This window comes from Vespula vulgaris, chromosome 24, assembly GCF_905475345.1.
Source record: "Vespula vulgaris chromosome 24, iyVesVulg1.1, whole genome shotgun sequence".
NCBI classification, from domain to species: Eukaryota; Metazoa; Arthropoda; class Insecta; order Hymenoptera; family Vespidae; genus Vespula; species Vespula vulgaris.
The window spans coordinates 92049-112448 of NC_066609.1; the positions used below are offsets into that span (position 1 = coordinate 92049).

The following is a 20400-nucleotide window of genomic DNA, read 5'->3' on the forward strand; positions in this document are numbered from 1 at the left end:
CTTTACCAATGTCCAAGCTGGAAAAAAAGCAAAGAAACGAAACGTACTCGAGAACGTAAAGGTGGATCATGTATTTCGCAGCGATCCAAATGATAAAGATGTGTGTGTGTGTGTGTGTGCATTCATAAAAATATGTACAATCCAATAATCGATCACGTATAATGTAACAGAGTAAACGCTATAATCAATGTTTTTTACACGTCGAGTTGGATCTTCATCGTGCGCGTGCTTCCGATCGATTTCGAAGAAAGATCATTCATGGGCCACGTAGCTGAGCAAGTAACGCTTCGTTCTTACGACATTCGATAGTAAGCTGTCTGACAGCAACGACGTATTTACGTTGCTGCTCTACAAGCGTAACCAACTGTCGACTAAGAGCATCGCGTCTATTCTTTTCGTCGGCACACCGTTTCTCGACCTGTGCAACAAGGAACCACATGTGTAACTTTAAATGTACATATATAGGTATACTTTTCGTCGCTGCATTCTTATATCAAAATCATAGGAATGCCGTAGAAATGTTGCGACTCGTTACGCACCATCGTCTTATTACGTTTAACGCCCGCGACGATGGCTTCGAATTGCTTCAAAAATTGTTCTTTGCCGCTCGTAGATGCCATTGCTCTGTCGTAAAAGTATTAAAATTAATTTTTGCCACGTACGTAAACGCGTAAAATAATTTCGATTTCGAGCTATCGACATACTCACTCGCTATAATTATCCTGTATAGAGTTTAGCAAAGATAATTCTTTGCTCAGATAAAGCTTTGTGTCGTCCAACGTATTGTACAGCGTGTAATATTGTTTGGTCTCCTTGTGTTTGGCGGACACTGGAACGTTCGCGCGACAGAGTACGAACGTTGAAATAACCAAGTGAATTTTCAAAAGATCTGACAAACGATATAAACTGGTTTCGAATAATTACCAACCTTGATTGTAAAGTTCCATGAACCTTCTTTGATACTGCGTTAATTCGGATCGTCCCGGTACGTCGTCCAATTGTCTAGTCAAAGAGGCAATGGCTCTATTCTTTTTGGCCAATTGCAATCTCGCCCTTGTCACTAGCTCCTTTTGCTCCTCGTATTCCTTCAATCTGTCTTCCTCTTCCGTCGGTACCACATCGTTAATTTCTTCTAACATACTTCGAAGAAGACCAAGATCGGATTTGCATTGCTCTCGAAACTTCGACTCTTGATCTCTTAAACCGTCGTGCACCGATAAAAGTTCCTCCAAGCGTTTAAAAATACTACAACGTAAAGAAATGACTTTTTCAATTTCCTTCATTCGCGATTCATTCTTTCATGCGAATAAAACTATCAACGAGCTATACCTGTCATTTTCGTTAATTCCTATTTCTTGTACTTTCTTAAACGAACGTTCAAGAAATTCTCTTTGTTTGTAGCATTGATTTGTTTTGTCGAGCATCTCCGAGGCTTTACTCGACAAGACGTCTCTTTCCTTTGTCAACTTACGAATCCGTGTCTGCAGATTGTTCTTTTGTTTTTGCAAAGTTGCCAGAGCGCTGGATGCGTCGGATGCCCCATTTTCCTAAAATAATGCGTAAAGTAAAGTTCTAAACGATCGAGAGTAAATGAAGAACGAACGAACGAGAAATTACCTCCGTTTCGGAAATCGACCTCGTTGCGTATTTCTCAGCTACTTTGGCAATTTCCTGTGCTTGCATCCCGACGATATTGCCGACCACGTTCACGCTTAAACGATCCTTCAATGACAATACGATGCGATTATGTAATAATCCATACATCGATTTATAATTTGTAAGGAAAAGATTTCTTTGTACGATGTTAATAGAAGCTAAACATTGTCGTTTACTTACAGAGCTTTCCTCGATAGCTGCCATCGACCCTGCGATTTCTTTTACAACCATCTACGCGAACGAAAGAAAAGTTTTCGTTTAATGAAATTTTTTGGACGAATGGACCGACTTGCAAGTTTATAATATATATATATATATGCACGCGCACGTAAACGTGTACCTTGTCATCGTTTGACGCACAAATGTGATTGTCTTTTCCATCGTCTTGGGAAGTTGTCATCGACTTGGAAGGGAACGCTTCGGCGCTTGTATTCTGAATACTTGCGTGTAGATTAGCTTCATACTCCAAAAGAGTACCAAGGAATCGAGCGGCCTCGTCTCTCTCCAAATTATCTTTATACTTGAATAATCGTCGAGGTTCGTATAACCTCTGTAAAGTATTAAAACTAGAAAAATTGATTTTTTTTTTTTTTCTACATTACGAACATCGTGAATAAATATTATTAGAAAGAAACTCTCACTTTAACCGATAAAATATTTTGCATCGTATTTTTCTTTGCAGCAGCCGCAGCACCATTTTCTTCCTCCGAAAAAAAATGCTTTTTATGAAACTGATTAATAGCGAAAGAACGCACAAATCCTGCCATTTCTTTTCGCATTTCCATAGAACGTTTTATCAACCACTGAAACGATCGCAACTCGTTGTACGTAAAGTAAGTTCGTATTATCGTTAAATCGTAACGCTTGACGATACCTGAATCACCGGGAAGATATGGATACAATCTAATCCTTGTATTTGATGAGGTTCTATGTGGTACGGGCATTTCATTTTTGGCAGCATAACGACAATTTTTTCGGTCAAAGATCTATAAAAATTAAAAGGTAGCGTATTTCTTTGTCAAATTTGTCGTACCACAATCTATCTCTTACTTACATTTTCTGGCCGATCGTAAGGTTTTCTCTGAACAATAAGTCCACGTCCACGTCGAAATTACAAGATTCTATACACCATGTCATACCGCCTATCACCTGCGTAATGATGGAATAAAAAACAATCAGATTTCGTAACGAATGAAAACAAATTGCGTTCGTTAGAGATATAAACTCTAATGGAACAGAATGAAACGATGTAGATATCTATTAGGAAATGATAATTACAAAGGAAAAGTACAAAGTTTTCTAGTCGTATACGATACCTTGTCAAAATTCGATAGACCCTTTATCCTGGCTCGAAAATACCCAGCAGCCACAAGGAGATCGATAATTTCTTGTAACTTTGTCGTTTGTTCTTCATCTTCGCGTATATCGGTCTAAAGAAAATGTGATTTTTCGGTCGTTGGTTAAAAAGCGATCTTCTCGAAACTGATCGAATGTAAAGAATACTTACTTCTGTCGTCTCTGAACTTTTAGACAGTTTTCTCGATGTATCGTTCAACATGGCAACGTTATTGTACTATTGTATCATAACTGATGCGAACGTGTTCCAATTAAAATCGAAAAACTCGACTTATTCGTCGTTGGAAAAATTTGGTCATCGTACGCGATGAAGCGTGCGCAACGATCGCAAACATATGCGATCCTTACGACGCAGTGCTTCCAATCTCATAACTTGAAACTTCCCAAGTGGGCGAATTCCAAAATTCCTATTTCTTTTCTCCACTAGAGTTGGAATAAAATTATTGGAACGAAATCTGAAACGATATTAAATTTACGTTATTTTTCTTAAATCGCAATTTTAAGTAATAATTATCTCATTACGCGTGAGAGTCATCGAAGAACAGTTATCGATATTTGTCTATTTCGTTAAACGACTATTCTGTGGCAGAACTCGAAGATGATCGCAAGTAAATAAATGGAAAAAGGAAAAAGGAATATCGATCGACGTCTTCTTTTGAGCGATGACACAAATAGCAAGTATAAAAGCGTAATTTTCAATTTCTGCTTTTACATTACGTCGATGTCAAACGAAAAGTTTGAATTTCTAAAAATTGTGAACCGATATTCGGAAAAAATTGGAAAATTTTTCCTTCGAGGGTTCGTCCTTTTCGTATCTTTTTCAACTGGCATCTACGCGCGCGCGCGCGCACACGCTTCGGCCAACAACGACGAGGTCGGTCCAAGAGCGTACGCCGTTCACGAGAATACGATCTCCGAAATGATGGAAATTAATCCAAACGAGGCTTACTTCTTGTATATCGCGAAATCAGGTTGGTCGAGTCCAATGATATAGTAGGTAAAGTATAACGATATCCTTGTGATTATTACGATAGATCGAGTTCAGCGACGAGTCGCGTCGCGTGACACGTTAGAGTTATATTTCAGTCGTGTTTTGACGGAGAGTCTCAGCTCGCGCCTCGAAACGTTGCTTTACGACTGTCCGTTCGAACAATTTGGAAAAAGGGAAAGGGAAAGGGAAAGTGCGTAGGAGGAGTTTCCGCGTAAACGCGTATTGGAAAGGGAAGAATCGATTTCCGATTGGTCGTAGGCGTGTCCGGATAGTTGGTTTAGAATATTTAAACAAACCCGTTTCTTTCGTACGAATTGACATCAGCAACGAACGCGTGAAATATAGCTGTTTCAAGGTTAGACTCCAGACAGCCATATGTCTCGTTTAGTCTGCGAACTTAAATATCTCTCTCGCGTTTATCGCCCGGCCTTGTACATCGTAGAAATTGAAGAACTTGGAAATGTCCAAGACTCGACGAGCGATTTTGATTCTTTGCGAGCGTCCAACGAATTCTCATCGCAATGAAATCATTTGCACGATAATGCATGGCCCTTGAGAGAAAGTCGAAGAGAACCGAACTACCGCGAGTGGTAGAGTCAACGGAAAAATGTTACCGTATATAATACGTTATCTTTTATCTAATTTATGTAGCGAATAACTTTCCGATCGTTACGCGCAATACGCCTACTCGATTTCGTACCGTAAGCGCTCGATATTGGATCGATTCGATCGGACAAGTCCGTTTGCTCTTTCTATTTTTTTTTTTTTCTTATAAATTTTTAGAAATCCCCTATTTCCTTCTATCGTCGGTTATCGATCTCGTCATCGTTAACGCGTATTTGTTTAAAATATCCGATCAAATTAATACGAGATAGCTATCGTATATGATTAATTTATTCAAGCGGAGCGTGCGTTTTCTACTAACAAGGAAAGATAATTTATTATCCCATATAAATTACTTTTTTCGTTTCGTTCGTCACGATAAATATTGAAAGATATATTCGAGTTTTTCGATCGTCAAGAAAAATTTGATTATTTCTAGCGAAAAAAAAGTCTCACGCTGTTTCACAGTTATTTCAATCGTCGGTTAATATTTTCATAACCTTCTTGAATGGATTCCTTGGGATTTGAATGGGATTGTGTTAAAAGATTAACGATTTTATGTACTTTCTCGTTTTTTATTTGTTTAAAAGAGTATAAAGTATTTGCCATATCCAATAGTGTCGGAATTACAATGTTTGTACGCTGGGTATTCCTGTCCTTACTTTTGCCTATGCGTGTGCGTTAATTCTTTATCTTCGCTTCCGATAGCGTAGACGATTATTACACCGACATAAGAGAATCAAGAGATACGATAAACGAAAACATGCAAGAAACACCACGAGTTATATTTGATAATCTCATGAAATCGAGATAAAACTTGCTAGATTCGGGAACGAGCCTGCCCGTATTTAATGATATCGAATATAATTTCTACCCTTCTTTAAATATTAATAATTCATTAGTTCGAGTAAATATTGATCTAGTTTAATATGGATTATAAATTATCAAGATTTCAACGTGTATATATATCGTTTACGATATAGATTTAGCCAGGGCTAAAAACGATGCGTCGCCGATGATGATCCCTCGGCGAGGAACAGCGAGTTCTCTCGAATTATCGTTGCGCGTCAAAGTACTCTTTTTTTCTGGATCGTCGCCCTCACAAATAACATTTAATTTATTTCAACGGGACGTTCGAACTGTGTCATAATTTTCAAGCGTTGATATACCCAGATTTTCTACCTTCCGACCGATGATATTACGCACATACGGATCACGTGGGCGATACATGGTACAAGCGAAAAGGAACTTCGATCGTGTTACTGACAAGGGCGCATTTTTTTGTTCGCTTTTCGTCCATTGGTTTATTTTGAGATTTACCTCGAAATAGGCGTCGACCGTGTCATATTCGTCGATCGCGTTAGAAAAATATATTTCATTTGGTGATATTGGCGCAGAAAGATGGTATCTCGCGATCGGAACAAATCAAACGAGCGATGACGATTCGTCGTTCAAACGTCATTTACGACAAGGTGATTATAAAAAGTAACGCATCGGAGAAGGAAAAGTATCTGCAAGTTGATTTATTTATTAAATATAACGTTTGTAGTATAATGATAGATAAATTAACAATTTGGGCAAAAAAAAAAAAAAGAAAAACATTCGTGTATCTAAATTTAATCTACTCGCATGATAATAAATTTCGATAAATTCTTACAAAACGAGAAAAAAAAAACTCATAAAAGTTGGCATTAAAGGTTGCGTTTAAGTGTTTGCACATTATATACGGACTATAATAACATGCATACCATACGTTAAATCAATGTGCGATTAAGCGTGATTGTAGAATATAATTTGTAGGTCAAAAGTCGATGCTTGATATATCGAGAAGATGATTGATGACCGATAAAGCACGTTATATGTCCTTTTACCAATTTGAACGCGATCGATTAAAGACTTATCCACGATCAAAATTTCGTTCTATTCCTCTTCTTCTTCTTCCTCCTCCTTTTTTTTCTTAATGTCAATGTTGTTTCTTTTTTTTTTCTTTTCGTAAAAACAGATAATCGAATTGAATATGAAAATCGCATTAATACTGTAGAAGAATCACAGCGATGAAGTTATTCGTAACGACATTTACAATTATTGTCAACATCATAGCATCGACTAATCCTTTGCTTCCTATTATTTACGTTTTCTAAAAATTACAACGGTCCTTCCTACATTATTTTTGCGTCTTAGCATAAATAATTATTGTCGAACACTCTCGAGTTGTGTCGTAAACGCATATCTAAGACGCACGGAAAAGGGAAAGTTGGCTCGAAGAGCGAGCTGGCCCCGCCGTGCGTCTTTTACATTTTTGTTCGTCGATATGCGCGCATACATACATATGTACATGTGTATACATATAAATACGTAGGACTCATCGAATGACCGATCGTGTAATGGCACCGTTCTCGTAAGATCATCGATGGGTATCGATAGAAAAGGCACCAACGATTATTACTCGTTTCTTTTTCTTCTTTTTCTTTTTTAGAGGCTTCCTTTGTATTTTTTTTTGTCTTTTTTATTTCAGAGAGAAGCGGACAAAGTTACGGATCGTGGCTTATTCTTTCCGAAAGAATGCCGTTTACTACTGGTCGTTCTCCATTGGTATCAACTGTCGAAAGAAAACTCTAATAAATAATATGTTTCGAAACGATCTCGACGTACGACCACGTTAGGAGCAAAACGAAGCGCCAGAATCTACGAAACCTCTTTAATACTGCGTCGAAAATCAGAGGTACGTGCGTTTTTTTTTTTTTTTGTATGTATATCACTCGTCTTCTACTCGTTGGTCGTCACTTCCATTTTGACGGACTAGCAAACGCACATCGACGGCAGTGTTAGCCGCCTTGATTAGCGTCTTAGAATTAATCGATAATCTTTTGTACGATTTCGTGCATCATGCACTAGGAACAGATCAGTGGCTTCCGTCGATGACGATGCGACGATCGATCTCGTGCTCTTCCCGTCTCTTTCGCCGTCCCTCCTTTTATTTCCACTTTTCGAGTACGTAGAAAAGTCGAAAGAGAGAAAGAGAGCGAACGTGTATCGGCGAATTTCTTTTCTACGTTGGCATTTATTCTGCATCACGTCCGTGATTCGACGAATAGGTGTATGCGTTTAAACGAATGAAAACTTCACGTCTAAGGCACGAAGATACAAAGGACGTCTCGAGGATAAACCGCGCGATCGTGATACAAAGAATCAAGGAAAAATTTCCAAAACCGTCCTACGATTATGGTCGAAGATGAAGTCGAAGCGTCATCGTCGTCTTTCCGTCGAACGCTCTCGTCGTGGCTCGAAGCGACGATCGTCGCTGAATATGAAGAAGTCGTAATCGAATAACGTGCAACGGGATGAACTATTACGTACGACATGTATCGTACGACGGGATCTCGAATGATATCTAGCACAGAACTAAATAAGAAAGAAGGAATAAAAGTGAAAGCGGAAGGGGATTTGATTGCGTCCTCGTCGTCAAATGCGATCATCGATGTGTCATCGGGATCGTGATAGCGAAGAGAAAGGTACAAGCAACTCGTACTCGTGCTCGCGATTACTTGTCGTTTTCTTTATTCCTTCGCGATGGTCCTTTCCGGACGCTCTTTCTACGGCGGCCTTATTCTTCCGGCGGCGATTCTCCTTCCGGAAAATGGGAACGCGAGCGGACGAGGTGATCGCAATTGCGTTCGCGAGCGAGCGAGATTAAACATATCGGGCGTTCGTGATACGCAACGAAAGATCGTTGTTGTGTCGGGTCGCATCGCTCCTCGTCTTGCCAAACGGCTCTTCACTTTTGCTCGATGATCTCCTTGATACTGACGTAAGAGCCCGTTAAAAAGCCGAGCACGCCGAACGAAATGATCGCGATATTCTTCCAAAGTCTCCACTTGTACTTTCCAAGACCGTTGTCTTGTTCCCAAACCGTTACCAGTTCGATGACCGACGGGAACATCATGCCGAGAGTCGATAGACAAACCGCGCCTACCAACGAGATGAACGGACCGAGGGACGGCAAAGCGATAGCGACCGAGACCGTGAACACAACCAAAAATATTCGAAGCGAATACTCGGCTACGATCTTTCTCGAGCCGAAGTACTGCCTGATATTTTTCCAAATGATTTCCATCGGTACGTAGAATTGCAAGCCGTAAGTGAAGAATATCGCAACGGCGATCATGATCTTCGCCGATTGCGCGAGGATCTCGTCCTGTGGCGGGTTCAGAGTGATCGAAGCCTCCGTTTTCTCGCCGTACTTCCAATATCCGAAGAAACCGACGGTGCTGTAAAGTAAGACAACGCAGAACATTCCGGTATTTAAGACTCCGGGACAACCGATGAAGTGGGTCGGCGTTTTCATGTTGTTTTCCAAAGGCATTACCTGACGAGAACCGAAAAAAGAGAAACAAAAACACGTAGAAAAAGCACGTGGATAAGAAAGGCGAGAAGATAAGAACGAGACGGAACGAGACGAAAATGATTTCTACTTACGACGCCGATGCCCTCGAGAGCGAAGATCGCCGTACCGAAAAACAGGGGAAGTTGACTCCAGCTGGAAAAGTTCGGCACGTCACTGATGGTCGGTAGATCGGTAAATATGTAATAGAAAGTTATGCCCATTCCGGTAGCTATCAATACGTTGGCGAGCATGGAGAACGGAGCCAGGTACTTGAGATTTCTCACGAGGGAAAAGACGATGAGGAATGGCAAGAGAGCGGCCATGTACAGTCTCAAACGGTTGACCGCTTCCCAATCCTGGCCCATTTGCGTGTAATACGTTACCACCTCTTCGAGATTCGTCGCGATAAAGACGATGTATACGCAGCAGCAACCGATCAGATCGATAACGAGGAAACAATTGATGGTGGCCCTGGAGGAATGGAAAGACGTAAATGTTATCTATCGTGTATCGAAACGAATACTTGTCGTTCTTACCACGGTAAGAAGGAGGAAAACGAAACAAACTCACTTGGCCAGCCGAGCGTACTTTTGTACGCCTTCCGGACCAACGAGGAAGGCCGCCTCGGCAACATCGGCGAATCCCAAACTCGGAGTCCGTGTCCTTCTGCAAAGGTCGTGGGCGCATTTCACCAAAATATGTACGCAATAGGTGCAAATGGCGCCGATGAAGAAAGTCGCGAAAAGACCGAAAACGAGGCCAGCATTTCGAAAGGCCAATGGCATAGCCAGTATGCCAGTACCGAGACTTCCCTTGAGCAGATGTATCAGCGTATCCAAGTCCGAGGTAGGATGAGCCAATTTTCGATGCTCGAACGGATCATAAAGCGCTGCTTCTTCGTCGTTGGGACGTTCCACGAGAGGCAAGGTCGATCCGTTGGTCACGGTGATCGGTACCTCGTTTTTCTCGCACTTGTATCTGTAAAACCGTGAATTTTAGCCGGGATCGTAGAAAAAGAGCGTACGATCTGTCGTATCGAGTCTACATCTATACATGTATATATCTGCTATACGTATGCATACATTTACGTACATACATATACATATATATGATTATATCTATATGTCGACATATGTAGGTATACATAGGTATCACGCGTATGGAAAAAGGAAGTTTCTTTTTTTTTCTAGCCGCGATAACACGACAAACGGCAAGCTCGTGCGAAGAAGGGTAAGGAACGTTGCGTTTTTCTTTTTCTTTTTTTCTTTTTCTTTCTTTTTTTTTCTCTAAAGTCTCTCTATTCGTTCTTTCATAGAAATACCTTTTAGGAAAGATTCGCGTCTATGACTGTTTCTCATTGTTGCAAAGAAAAAAAAGGAATCAAAAAAGAAAGAGGAAGAGGAGAACGAAGAGGTGCTGGAGGAGGAGAATAAGGAGAAGGGGAACGAATAGGAGGAGAGGCAAAAGCATAGGACATAGGAGAGACAAAGAATACGAACCCACGCAAGCATGCTCGTACGTGTGTATGTACCATCCGATAGAAAGGACGAAGAAGTCTAAAGTGGATAGCGACAGAGTAGTACGAGGATTCAACGAAAGAGCGGAAGCCGTGAAAAAAGAAATAAACGCTCGGAGATGAAACCGAAGGTTCGCGACGAGCATTTTTGAAAAATCGTATGCGGAACGATAGTCGATGGATATATGGAAACAAAAAAGAAAAGAAAAAAAAAAAAGAAAAGAAAAAATCAAATAAAAGCGAGAGAAACATTCTGTCGCGAATCGAACTGAACTTGATCTCTCTTTTCAATGACGAACGAGAGCGAGCTACGAACGATAATGAAAGTCGGTGAATGCTGCGAGTGTGCAGAGATTCGATTTCGGCGCGTCGCGCCCTCTCTCTCTCTCTCTCTCTCTCTCTCTCTCTCTCTCTCTCTCTCTCTCTCTCTCTTCCTCTCTCGCTCTTTCTCTCTCTCCATCTCTACCTTTCTTCCTATCGAAAGAAATTTCGTACGCGCATAGAGAATCGGCGGAGCGAAGGTAAAGAGAGACGATTCGTGTAAAAAAGATTATATGTGTAAAAAATCATGTAAAAAGTCGTGTAAAAAGTCGTGTAAATAGATAGAGGTGTGTATAGGTATATAGGTACCCATTGAGGTGCGTGCGGTAGTTTCTCTCCGTAGTCGTCCGAAGCTTTCTGTCTCGAGAAAGCTCCGAATGGAGCTTGCGTCCTTGTCGGACGCAACGCGTGTCAGGTCAGGCTCAGAGGAAGCTGCCACCACCGCACTGCATCGCAAAAGACGCAACCCAGCGCCAAGACGCAGTACGACGACAAACAGGCCTTCTTTGCTCTCTGACTATTGCTCTCTGGACTTTGCCGAGAACGATTAAACCGCGCCTTTAAAACGTGCCGTCTCTCCACGACGACGACGACGACGACGACGACGACGACGACGACGACGACGACGACGACACATATTCTTTCTCCCTCTCTCACTTTGCATAATTCGTGCCAATTCGTTCTTTTCCCCTCTCGTATTTCTTCCCTTCCGTTTCGTTCTCTCTCCCTCCCTCTCTCTCTCTCTCTCTCTCTCTCTCTCTCTCTCTCCCTCTCCCTCTCTCGCGCCATTTCTCTCTGTCTATCTATCTCTTTTTTGAATTTACGTGCTTGGAAATTCAAAATTAACTCGCCGTCCATGTCGATTTCGTCCGTATTGTCTGTCTGTCTGTCTGTTTGTCGTCCGTCCGTCCGTCCGTCCGTCGCGGTCGCGTTTCGCGGATGTCCGCGCACAATCGTTCGTTTCTTTCATCGTCGGCTCATCGGACAATGAGACGATCGATGATTTTGATTCGTATTTCTTTCCGTTTTATATATATATATATGTATGTGTGTATATATATACACGCACACAGACACACACGCGCACACACATATATATATATACGCACACAACTGCGATGCAGTTCAATGATACCGTCTTATCTATCTTTCTCTCTTTTGTTACTCGCAGAGCACTTTGTTCGAGCCCGAATATATGCCCGGAGTTTATACACGAGTCTGGAATCATATAAATGCACATATTATACAGTAAAGACAGATCGTTTATCCTTTAAAATTAGACTATTTCGTTCTTCGGTTTGCATACCGCATGACCTCAACACGAAGCATTCCTGATTCATGAGGAAAGAATCTCGGGACAATTCTCTCTGCTGCACCCTCCTTTTACGCGAGCGATATAATTTCATGACTCGCAGCGTAACGCTATTTTCGTTCTAGTTGCCATCCTTCGCGCCATCTTTCGACGCGCGTTTCTGCGTAAAACTATACCTGAGGATCTAAGAGGCAACATCCTGTGCGCGTTGAATAAGCGCGTAGAAATGACGACGTTACGTAGGAGGAAATACGAAATATATCGATCGACCGATCGAAAAGACGAAACGGACTCGGCGAAAAGTTACGTAACGAGAAGCGCACAGTGGATTTCCTTAAAAAGAAGATGCAAGAAGAGTTTCGTTCCAATAACAATGTGATCGCGATAGTGTCAAAGATCGAGCATGACGCATAGCCGATAAGAGGCCACATTCCCTGATGCAATACTCGGCGATGTTTAACAACGATAGGAACGGGCGATTAAGCACGAGCGCGAAAAGACGCAGAGGGTGCAGCGCAAGAACGCGACGCTCCGTTTGATTCGCGCGAAGAGTTCAAAGGGCCAACGCTTCGAGGTCGTCGAATTTGAGAAAGGACGGTCGCTTTTTCTTTTTTCTTCGTTGGTTGCGTCGAAACGAAAGATCGATACTTCTGTACGAAAGAAAGGAAAGAAGAAATCGTTTGCTCGTCGAATCGAAAAGATACGTATTTTCGCGCGACTGTTCGACTCAATTCGTGAACAGGAAGCGTTCCTTGGGGCAGTTGCGATTTTTTACGTCAGCGATCAGGCGGTATGCAATGACAAGGAGGTATAAAAAAGAAAAAGGGTACACAGAGAGTGAGAGAATACACATATAACGAGATGCAATGCACAATATATGATCCTCGGGGTGTCACTCACGTTCGCTCGAGCGCGGAGCAATTGGATTTGGCAATAAAGCAATGGCGATGATCGATCGTGGTAGCGGATAGCGTAATCGAACTGTCGATTATCACCGAACCACTCGTTCGATTTCGTAAACCAACTTGGAAACTTACTTGAGGACAATCATGTCTGACAGTTCTGTTTTCACACCGTGCTTCTTTGGGTCGTATTCCGCTATCATCGGGCGCATGGGCGTCCTCTGCAAAGAGAAAGAAAAGAAGAAAGAAAGATTAAAAGGTGAGAAATTTATCGAGGATAAATACGAGGGCTCTATCCAACGTGGATAAGGACTAAAGAGACGAGGCCGGTTGTCGGTCGCGCGACGCAACTGCGAGCCAGCCAAGTCGACTCGAGTCGATTCGAGTTCGTTGGACCCGTCTACGAGCTATTCCAAGATCCGAGAGATTCGAAAGCAAAACATACGCGAGAAGATCGTTGAATATTTCGAGCAGCAGCGGCAACGGCGACGGCGACGGCGACGGCGGCGGCGGCGGCGGTGGCGGAGACTGCAGCAGCAAAAGCGCCAGAGCTCGCTGGCCGATCGTTAATCAAATACGAAAGCTAAAGGGTCAACGAATCGATCGAGAAACGGCTTTCGCGCGACGACCTTTATCGACGAGCCGACGTTAGAAATTAGCCGTAGAAAAGGCGCGAAACCCGAGCAAAGGTTGGAGGACCTGAATCGGCATTCGTACGGATCTATTTTAATAGGGCGCCGTATAAATATCTCGCGCGAGCTGTTATTCACCCTAATTCGGGATCGATCGTTGCTCGATGCCACGGAGAGAGAGCTCATCTCCACGTCGTGAACGCTATCCGCATTTCCCATTTTAGCTTCGTCGAGGCAGCTCGTCTTCTCTCTTTACGTTTTCCTCCTGGATCTCCTCGATCCGGCCCGAGGAGCGAGACGCTACTCGGAACGCCGGAGACGCACTGCTATCTACTTTTACTCTCACTCGCGACTGGATTCGTTAGAGTCGAAACGTTACGTCCGCGAAACGGCCTGGAATTTCGACGGCTCTTCGATCCACTGTCGCGATCTGTATATCCTTACGGGGAATCGTCGCCGAAGGAGACACATATTCCTTTTTGAATTTCGAACGATCGACCCGAAAGATCAACGGGCAAAAGCGATCGACGATCGACGAAACGTAGGAGAAGAGCGCGAACGCGAAGTCGATCCGATGGCCCACGTCGATAACCGTTCTCTAGATCTCCCTCTCTAACGGAGGCAGTCCGTTTCGCGCGCTCGGACTCGTAACCGCGACGTAGAAAAGCGCGGATCGTTGCCAAATCTTTCGGCAATGTCCCGAGGACGGAACGGGCTCTTTATATACGACGAACGACTACGAAAATAGGAAGAACAAATAGACGCGTGTCTAATTCACGTGAGTAAGCGTCTACGCTCTCTGCCGACCATACGCGAGATCGCTAACGAAAACTCCAGCGAATTGGCTTCGCGATCGGACGCATCGAATCGCTTCGGCGTTTGACCATCCATTTAGAATCGTTCCCCCTTCGTCCCCGAGACACCGGTTCTACGCAAAAATAAAACTACCTCCTCTTGCCGATATCCAAAGTCTACGACGAGCGAAAAGACAGGTGTCATCGCCCACGTCGATCTTTATTTTCGATCGTCAGCCCGAGCTCGCGTTTCTCTCCTTCGCGCTTCCGCGCGGAAACTTACGAAGAACGATCTCCCCGACTCTTCGTCATACTTTTCTCGGATACCTGCGATTTTTCCGAGCGAAAAATATAACCTCGGCTGTATTTTGTCGCTCGACCGTTTCTACGCTTCTACGCTTCTCTATCGTACGCGATAGAACGGTACGGCGCCGAGCGGCGCCGAACGAGACGCGCTTGCGGTCTATTTAGAGCACACGTCGCGGCGCCTCGGCAAGAAGAAGCTCTACGACGTGAGCGTCGTTTTAACGTCGCTTCGAAGACATCGAAGGGATCGTTCTTCCTGCGCAACGATACGTCCCCAAGGAACTTTATCCGAATTCCGACAAACGCCGTGAACTCGCGCGATCCCCCGTAAGATCTCTTTCCCGCCTCGTTGCCATCATGCTCGGGAAAGGGAAAGAAAAAAGAAAAAAGACTGACGGATAAGATCGACGCCGCGGGATGTATCCGCGATACGCGTAACGCGATTCCATTCTCCCCCGCGAACTACGTTACGTAACGTCCTTTCACGGTCGACACCTTATCTTAGCCGTTAACGGTCACGCAATCGCCGCGAGATAAGCGTTATGAACTTTCATCGGGAAAATAACCGGGTTTCTGTTTCGACGACGAGTGCATTAGCTCCGAAAGGCGACTACATCTTCGCAGACGTGCCCATGAGGCGACGAGACCATTAAGATTCGATAAATAATTTTCCAATTCGTACGTTCCTACGGTGCAACCTCGCGAGTCCTGAACGAACGTAAGCATCGCGAGGAGCAGTGCGCTAGGGTGGCGTTCTCTTCCCTCGAGGCGACGCGAATCGGACGACGACGAGGTCTCGAAGATCGATCGAAAGAGCCGTAGATTTATCTACGTGGGTCTTCCTCGCGGTCAAAGGTGCGCGATAACGCGAAGATAAAATCGCACGAAACGACCGAGCGATCGCGGATTTTTCTCTTCCGGTACGAGGATACACCATCGTTGAGCCGCCGAGCGACGACTCTTTTCGATTCGAACGGAGAGAGGAACGTACGAACGAGATCGACGAAGCTAAAGGCGATGATCGTCTCGAAAGGACTCGAGCGGTAACAATTAAATCCGAAGAATGCTCGAAGAGTAGTTAAAAATAAAGAAGCGAGAAAACAATCGCGCGGGATCGGTTGGCAAATGATTTAATCGACGAATTAATAGTCGACGAATGGGCACTCGATCCGAAGTCCTTCTCCAAGCGCAAATTCATCATTGATTCGAATCGTAGATGGGAGAAGGAACGAGCACGAGTTTCGTCGCACGAAACGTTTTGCCTATTCATCGACGGACTCTTTTAGTCTCGATTAAAAGAAATTATAGGGATCAAAGGTGGAAGCGTTCGAGTTCCTTTCGTTGCAGGGTTGTACGAATTGAAAGCGATTGGACGCAACACGGCACGAAGTCGATTCGAGTGGACCGAGCGCGACCGAGATTAATGCGTGCCAGCAGCCATCCGGCGCAATGACAATTAACGAATCTGCGAATAACGTCACATCCTCATATCGTCTCGTCTCGCCCTCCGACGGTCGGCCGCGTGCGATTTATGAACGGCGGTACCGCTCTGGCGTGAACACGCGGGATGCGCGTGGGAGGAAAGCACGTTTCTCCTTTGCCCCTGAATTACGAGCGTGCGCGTTCGCCGGCACTTATTCGAACGACGTGGATCACGGTGAACTGGTTGGCAACAGCATTGACCTTCTTAATCCGCTCGCGTGTTTTGGCCTCATCGAGGAGGAACGTCGATCCCTTTTCATCGAGCCACACGATCGGTGCACCCCTCGTCTCCCCCTCGACTACTAGACGCGTATACGTACATAATATACAAACTCGTTCGCCGAAACATCGTGCCGGTCGTTCGCGTGATTCCTCCGCGAACGGCGAACCCTTTCCAATCTCGTACGACATTTCTTCCGGTCGATTTCGTGCGATACGAGTAACGGTAAATCGTTACGTCGCGTCTCGTCCCTGGCTACTACTCGTTATTCCACTTGGGTATTCTCTTTTCTGCATTACTTTCGTTCCTTTTCCAAACTTTAGCGTGCACTCTACGTATGTGTACATATATATACATATACGTACACGCACGCACACACATATATCAACGACAAGCTACGTTATTACCGTACACATCCGCGAATGACGACGTCAAAATCGATTATTTCGTTTCCCTTCGATCAAAAAATCTCGTCGTTTCGCTTAAATCAATACGCAAGGATAGAAAATTTGATCTCGGAAGAACGGAAAATGATGATTTTTCTCGTCGTCTGTTACGATCGATAATTATGTAAATATCTTGACGGAAGTAAAGCGCGAAAAAGACAAAATACTGCGTATAATAGGACGGCGTCATGCTAAAAGAATCGCACAGCTTGCAAAAGGAAGAGAGACGGAGAGAGAAGGGGGGGGTGGAGAGAGAGAGGGGGGAGAGGGAGAGGGAGAGGATAGACAGGTACGGTAGCCGAAGGGTAGGGACAAATATCATTGGCAAAGAGGGGAGAAACGAGTAGCAAAGTTCAGGCATTGGCGATCGGACGGAAAGAAGGGGGAGAAAGGAGTGGTGACGAAGGTGCGAAGGGGGAGTCGAAGGTGCGCCTTCCTAAGAGAGCGAGAAAAAAGACGGACAGAGGCACTGAGGTAAAAGAAAAAGAAATACAAAAGATAGGGGGAAAGCATCGACGAGAAAATTTCCATGACGTGGCTACGTAGCCGTGTGCTCTTCGTCGCGTACGTACGTTGTATACGTGTATGTATGCGTTGTATGTACGAATAGATGGATGGATGGATGGGTGGATGGATGGATGGATGGATGGATGCATACGTATACATATATACTTGGCCATTATTGGATTACGTTACGTACCCGTTGACACGTCATCGTCGTGCCAAACGATCGACCCAGGTCCTAAGCTCTCCCCCCCCCCTCTCCCTCTCTCCCTCTCTCTCTCTCCATCTCTCAATCTCACCATCTCACCGCTCGAATTCGGTCGAACCGGTTCTAAAACGACTACTACTCGTGCCGAAAGAAAAAACGCCGGACAGCCGAGATACTTGAGAAAATGGCAAACGGCTTGAGAAGAGGTCTTAGCTAGAGGCAAAGTCCTTCGCCGATCTTCGCCTCTATTCGACTATATCTTCTATACTTCCCTACTTTCTCCGAAAGCTTCTTCCCGTTCGATCGTCGATCTCTTCGTCCGTACGAATTTACGTAAACGTCATATTCTATCCACGTGCTCGATACTCGGATAAACCTATTCGTTTGTCGGAAAAAAAAAATCTCTCGAAACGTATCGAATATCCGCAATAAAGTCTCGGTCCGAAGCCATCGACGATCGATCGAGATCGCTCACCAAGAGTTTTTTTGGTAGGACGTAGTGTTTCGTGAAAAAAAAAAAAAAAAAGAAAGAAAATTATCTTTCTACCTAGGAAGAAGCAAACCGCAAGGAAGTTGCGACAAACGAACGAAACAGGATGAACGCTCTCGCAATACGGCTAAGTGATTTTAATAGCTCGTTACTTTTCAGCGATTATTTGGAAAATTAAAAAGGGAAGATGAAAGAAAGGGATTATCGTAGATAATATCTTATCAGAGAGAAGCGATTGATTCATCGGTAGACGCCGCGATAAGGTAATAAAAATTCTATCGATCGATTACGTATACTTTTGTGATAGATAGTAAGAGAGAGATAATCGATGTATCCATTCGTAACAGTCGTCTTGTTTCCAACGCGCGATCGATTTGTTTTTATTTCCGAAGAATAAAAATCTCCCAATCTTATTGTTAATTATCAGCGACGCTCGCTAGATCGGCCAAGTCGATCATCGTCAATTTTGTCGCAATTACGACGGTCGGTGGTACGATTTATCAGCGCATCAGCGAGTTCTTCGTTCGACGATACGTCGAATAGTTGGGCGTTCAAAAGCGAAAAGAAACCAAGGAAGATTGCGCAAAAATGTCACCGACTTGCGAAAGAGTCTCAGCGCGTTGGTTAAATCTTGAATCGGCGTATGGGGAAACTACGCGCGGTCGCTTTGCCGGTTTCTTCAAATTCGTACGAAACTCGAATCTGACGCATCGATGATAAATCACTTTTTCCTTTCGCGCAAAAATTTACTTCTGACGTATCGATGTATACGCTTTTATCAATTTCACGTGACCGTCATCGAACCAGGTAAGAAGCGTCTACTGCTTGAGTCAATAGCGACATCGCGTGACATCGATGTTGTAGGAAAAAAAAAAAAAAAAAAAAAAAATCATTTTTATCGAATAATTACTCGAAGTCGTTAAACGTATTACGTTGCATCGGCGCGTTAAACGCGCTCTGCGAGCAAAACAGAAAAAAGGGGGAAAAGGAAGAGAGATTGCGCCCTTGTTCCTAGGCGTCGTTACGAGGCACAAAAGTTTAGGCGCAATATTTCTTTGAATAGCGCCAACGAACGGTCAAAGATAACGGCATTTAAACCTATTCTTTGTCGAAAGATATCGTCTCCTTCTTTTAATTACCAACGAGCGAGTTTAAAATATTGGAAGCGAATAAACAAAGAGCTCCTCTACCCACTGTAAATCGACTGTTTGATCGCCTCTCTTCCTTGCCCCGCCGTTCGTCTTTCCATTACGCAACGCTATTCATGAAAGTTAAAAAGAACGCTCGAGTCCGACTAAATTTAGCGCGAGAACGCGGAAGCGTAAAAATACGAAGAGGAGGCAAAATAAATATCTACTCACCTGAAATTTGCCCCCGTGTACAGGTGGTGCGCCTTGTCTTTGTATCTTGTGCGACATCTTCCCGAAAACGTACGGAACGCTCCGTGTATATCTTTGACTATCCTTGAGCTTCCTCAACGAGTGATACCCTGAATAAATGCACACTCGTGTTTAATTCTTACAGTTCGTCTGAGCGTATCCGGTGCGCACGCGCTTTTGCCGCGTACGCTTCTCTTTCGACTATGCTCTCGTCTCGTCCGATATCCTCTTTACGATCCGCGACTCCTTGAAACTCGTCGTTCTCACTTTCGAGGAGCTCCTAAATCAAAATGGTACGCAAGACGACGATAAACGGGCAGACAGCACGTGTACTTGCGTAGACGTTAGACCGACGAACGCGCACGCGCACGCGCGTTACTTTTCCCTTTTTATGAATATGTATGTGTGCGCGTATTACGCGCGAGCAAGCGTCGCGTCCCAGCTCGTTTCGAAAGCTAAATTTAATACGTAAAACGGAGTAACGATCGAGAGATTACGGCAATCCGAACGTATTTGAAGTGGTGTAACTAGGGAGAAAGCCGAAGAATATCGAAGAAGACTATTTGCGAAGTCGAAAGAAGGAATTTTCCTTTTCTGTTTTTGCGTCGAATCGATTCCAGTGAGCCGTGGAAAGAAGAGTTCGCCGTAGCCGCGAGCGTCACGCAAAGACTCAAAGAAGAATGACGATCCACGATGTGGGAGGCCGTTAACGCGCTTCGCCCTGCACCTTTCGCCCCCACCATTTCCCTTCTTTTTCTTTCACCCCTCTTCTCCATTTGCCATCGCATCCCTCCTCTCCGCTTCTCTAGCGCGCCTTGCCACCACTCTCCTTCCTTTTCCTCCGCGCTCTCCTCTAATCCTCGCCGTAGATCGTTACGCACACACGATTGCGCTCTAT

The 20400-nt window shown here is 44.1% G+C and overlaps 2 protein-coding genes across 5 annotated transcripts; both read right to left on the reverse strand.

Moving 5' to 3' along the window:
• Window positions 1-56: 56 nt before the first annotated feature.
• LOC127071972 (coiled-coil domain-containing protein 93) lies at window positions 57-4154 on the reverse strand. Its single transcript, XM_051011900.1, has 14 exons — window positions 3962-4154; window positions 3164-3467; window positions 2973-3086; window positions 2711-2805; window positions 2531-2642; window positions 2298-2459; window positions 1997-2206; window positions 1837-1887; window positions 1618-1722; window positions 1330-1547; window positions 929-1245; window positions 709-829; window positions 540-624; window positions 57-418 (listed from the first exon to the last, which is right to left on the reverse strand). The coding sequence occupies exons 2-14, from the start codon at window positions 3212-3214 to the stop codon at window positions 257-259; spliced, it is 1803 nt and encodes a 600-aa protein (XP_050867857.1). The 5' UTR covers window positions 3215-3467; window positions 3962-4154; the 3' UTR covers window positions 57-256.
• Window positions 4155-6114: 1960 nt separating this feature from the next.
• LOC127071977 (proton-coupled amino acid transporter-like protein pathetic) lies at window positions 6115-20167 on the reverse strand. 4 transcript variants are annotated; one of them, XM_051011931.1, is made up of 5 exons: window positions 19485-20167; window positions 13177-13262; window positions 9561-9968; window positions 9083-9461; window positions 6115-8972 (listed from the first exon to the last, which is right to left on the reverse strand). In XM_051011931.1, the coding sequence occupies exons 1-5, from the start codon at window positions 19539-19541 to the stop codon at window positions 8382-8384; spliced, it is 1521 nt and encodes a 506-aa protein (XP_050867888.1). In that variant the 5' UTR covers window positions 19542-20167; the 3' UTR covers window positions 6115-8381. The 4 variants fall into 4 exon arrangements, with proteins under 4 accessions (XP_050867888.1, XP_050867891.1, XP_050867887.1 ...); XM_051011934.1 differs by lacking the exon at window positions 19485-20167 and adding an exon at window positions 16576-16736; XM_051011930.1 differs by lacking the exon at window positions 19485-20167 and adding an exon at window positions 13812-16508.
• Window positions 20168-20400: the final 233 nt, after the last annotated feature.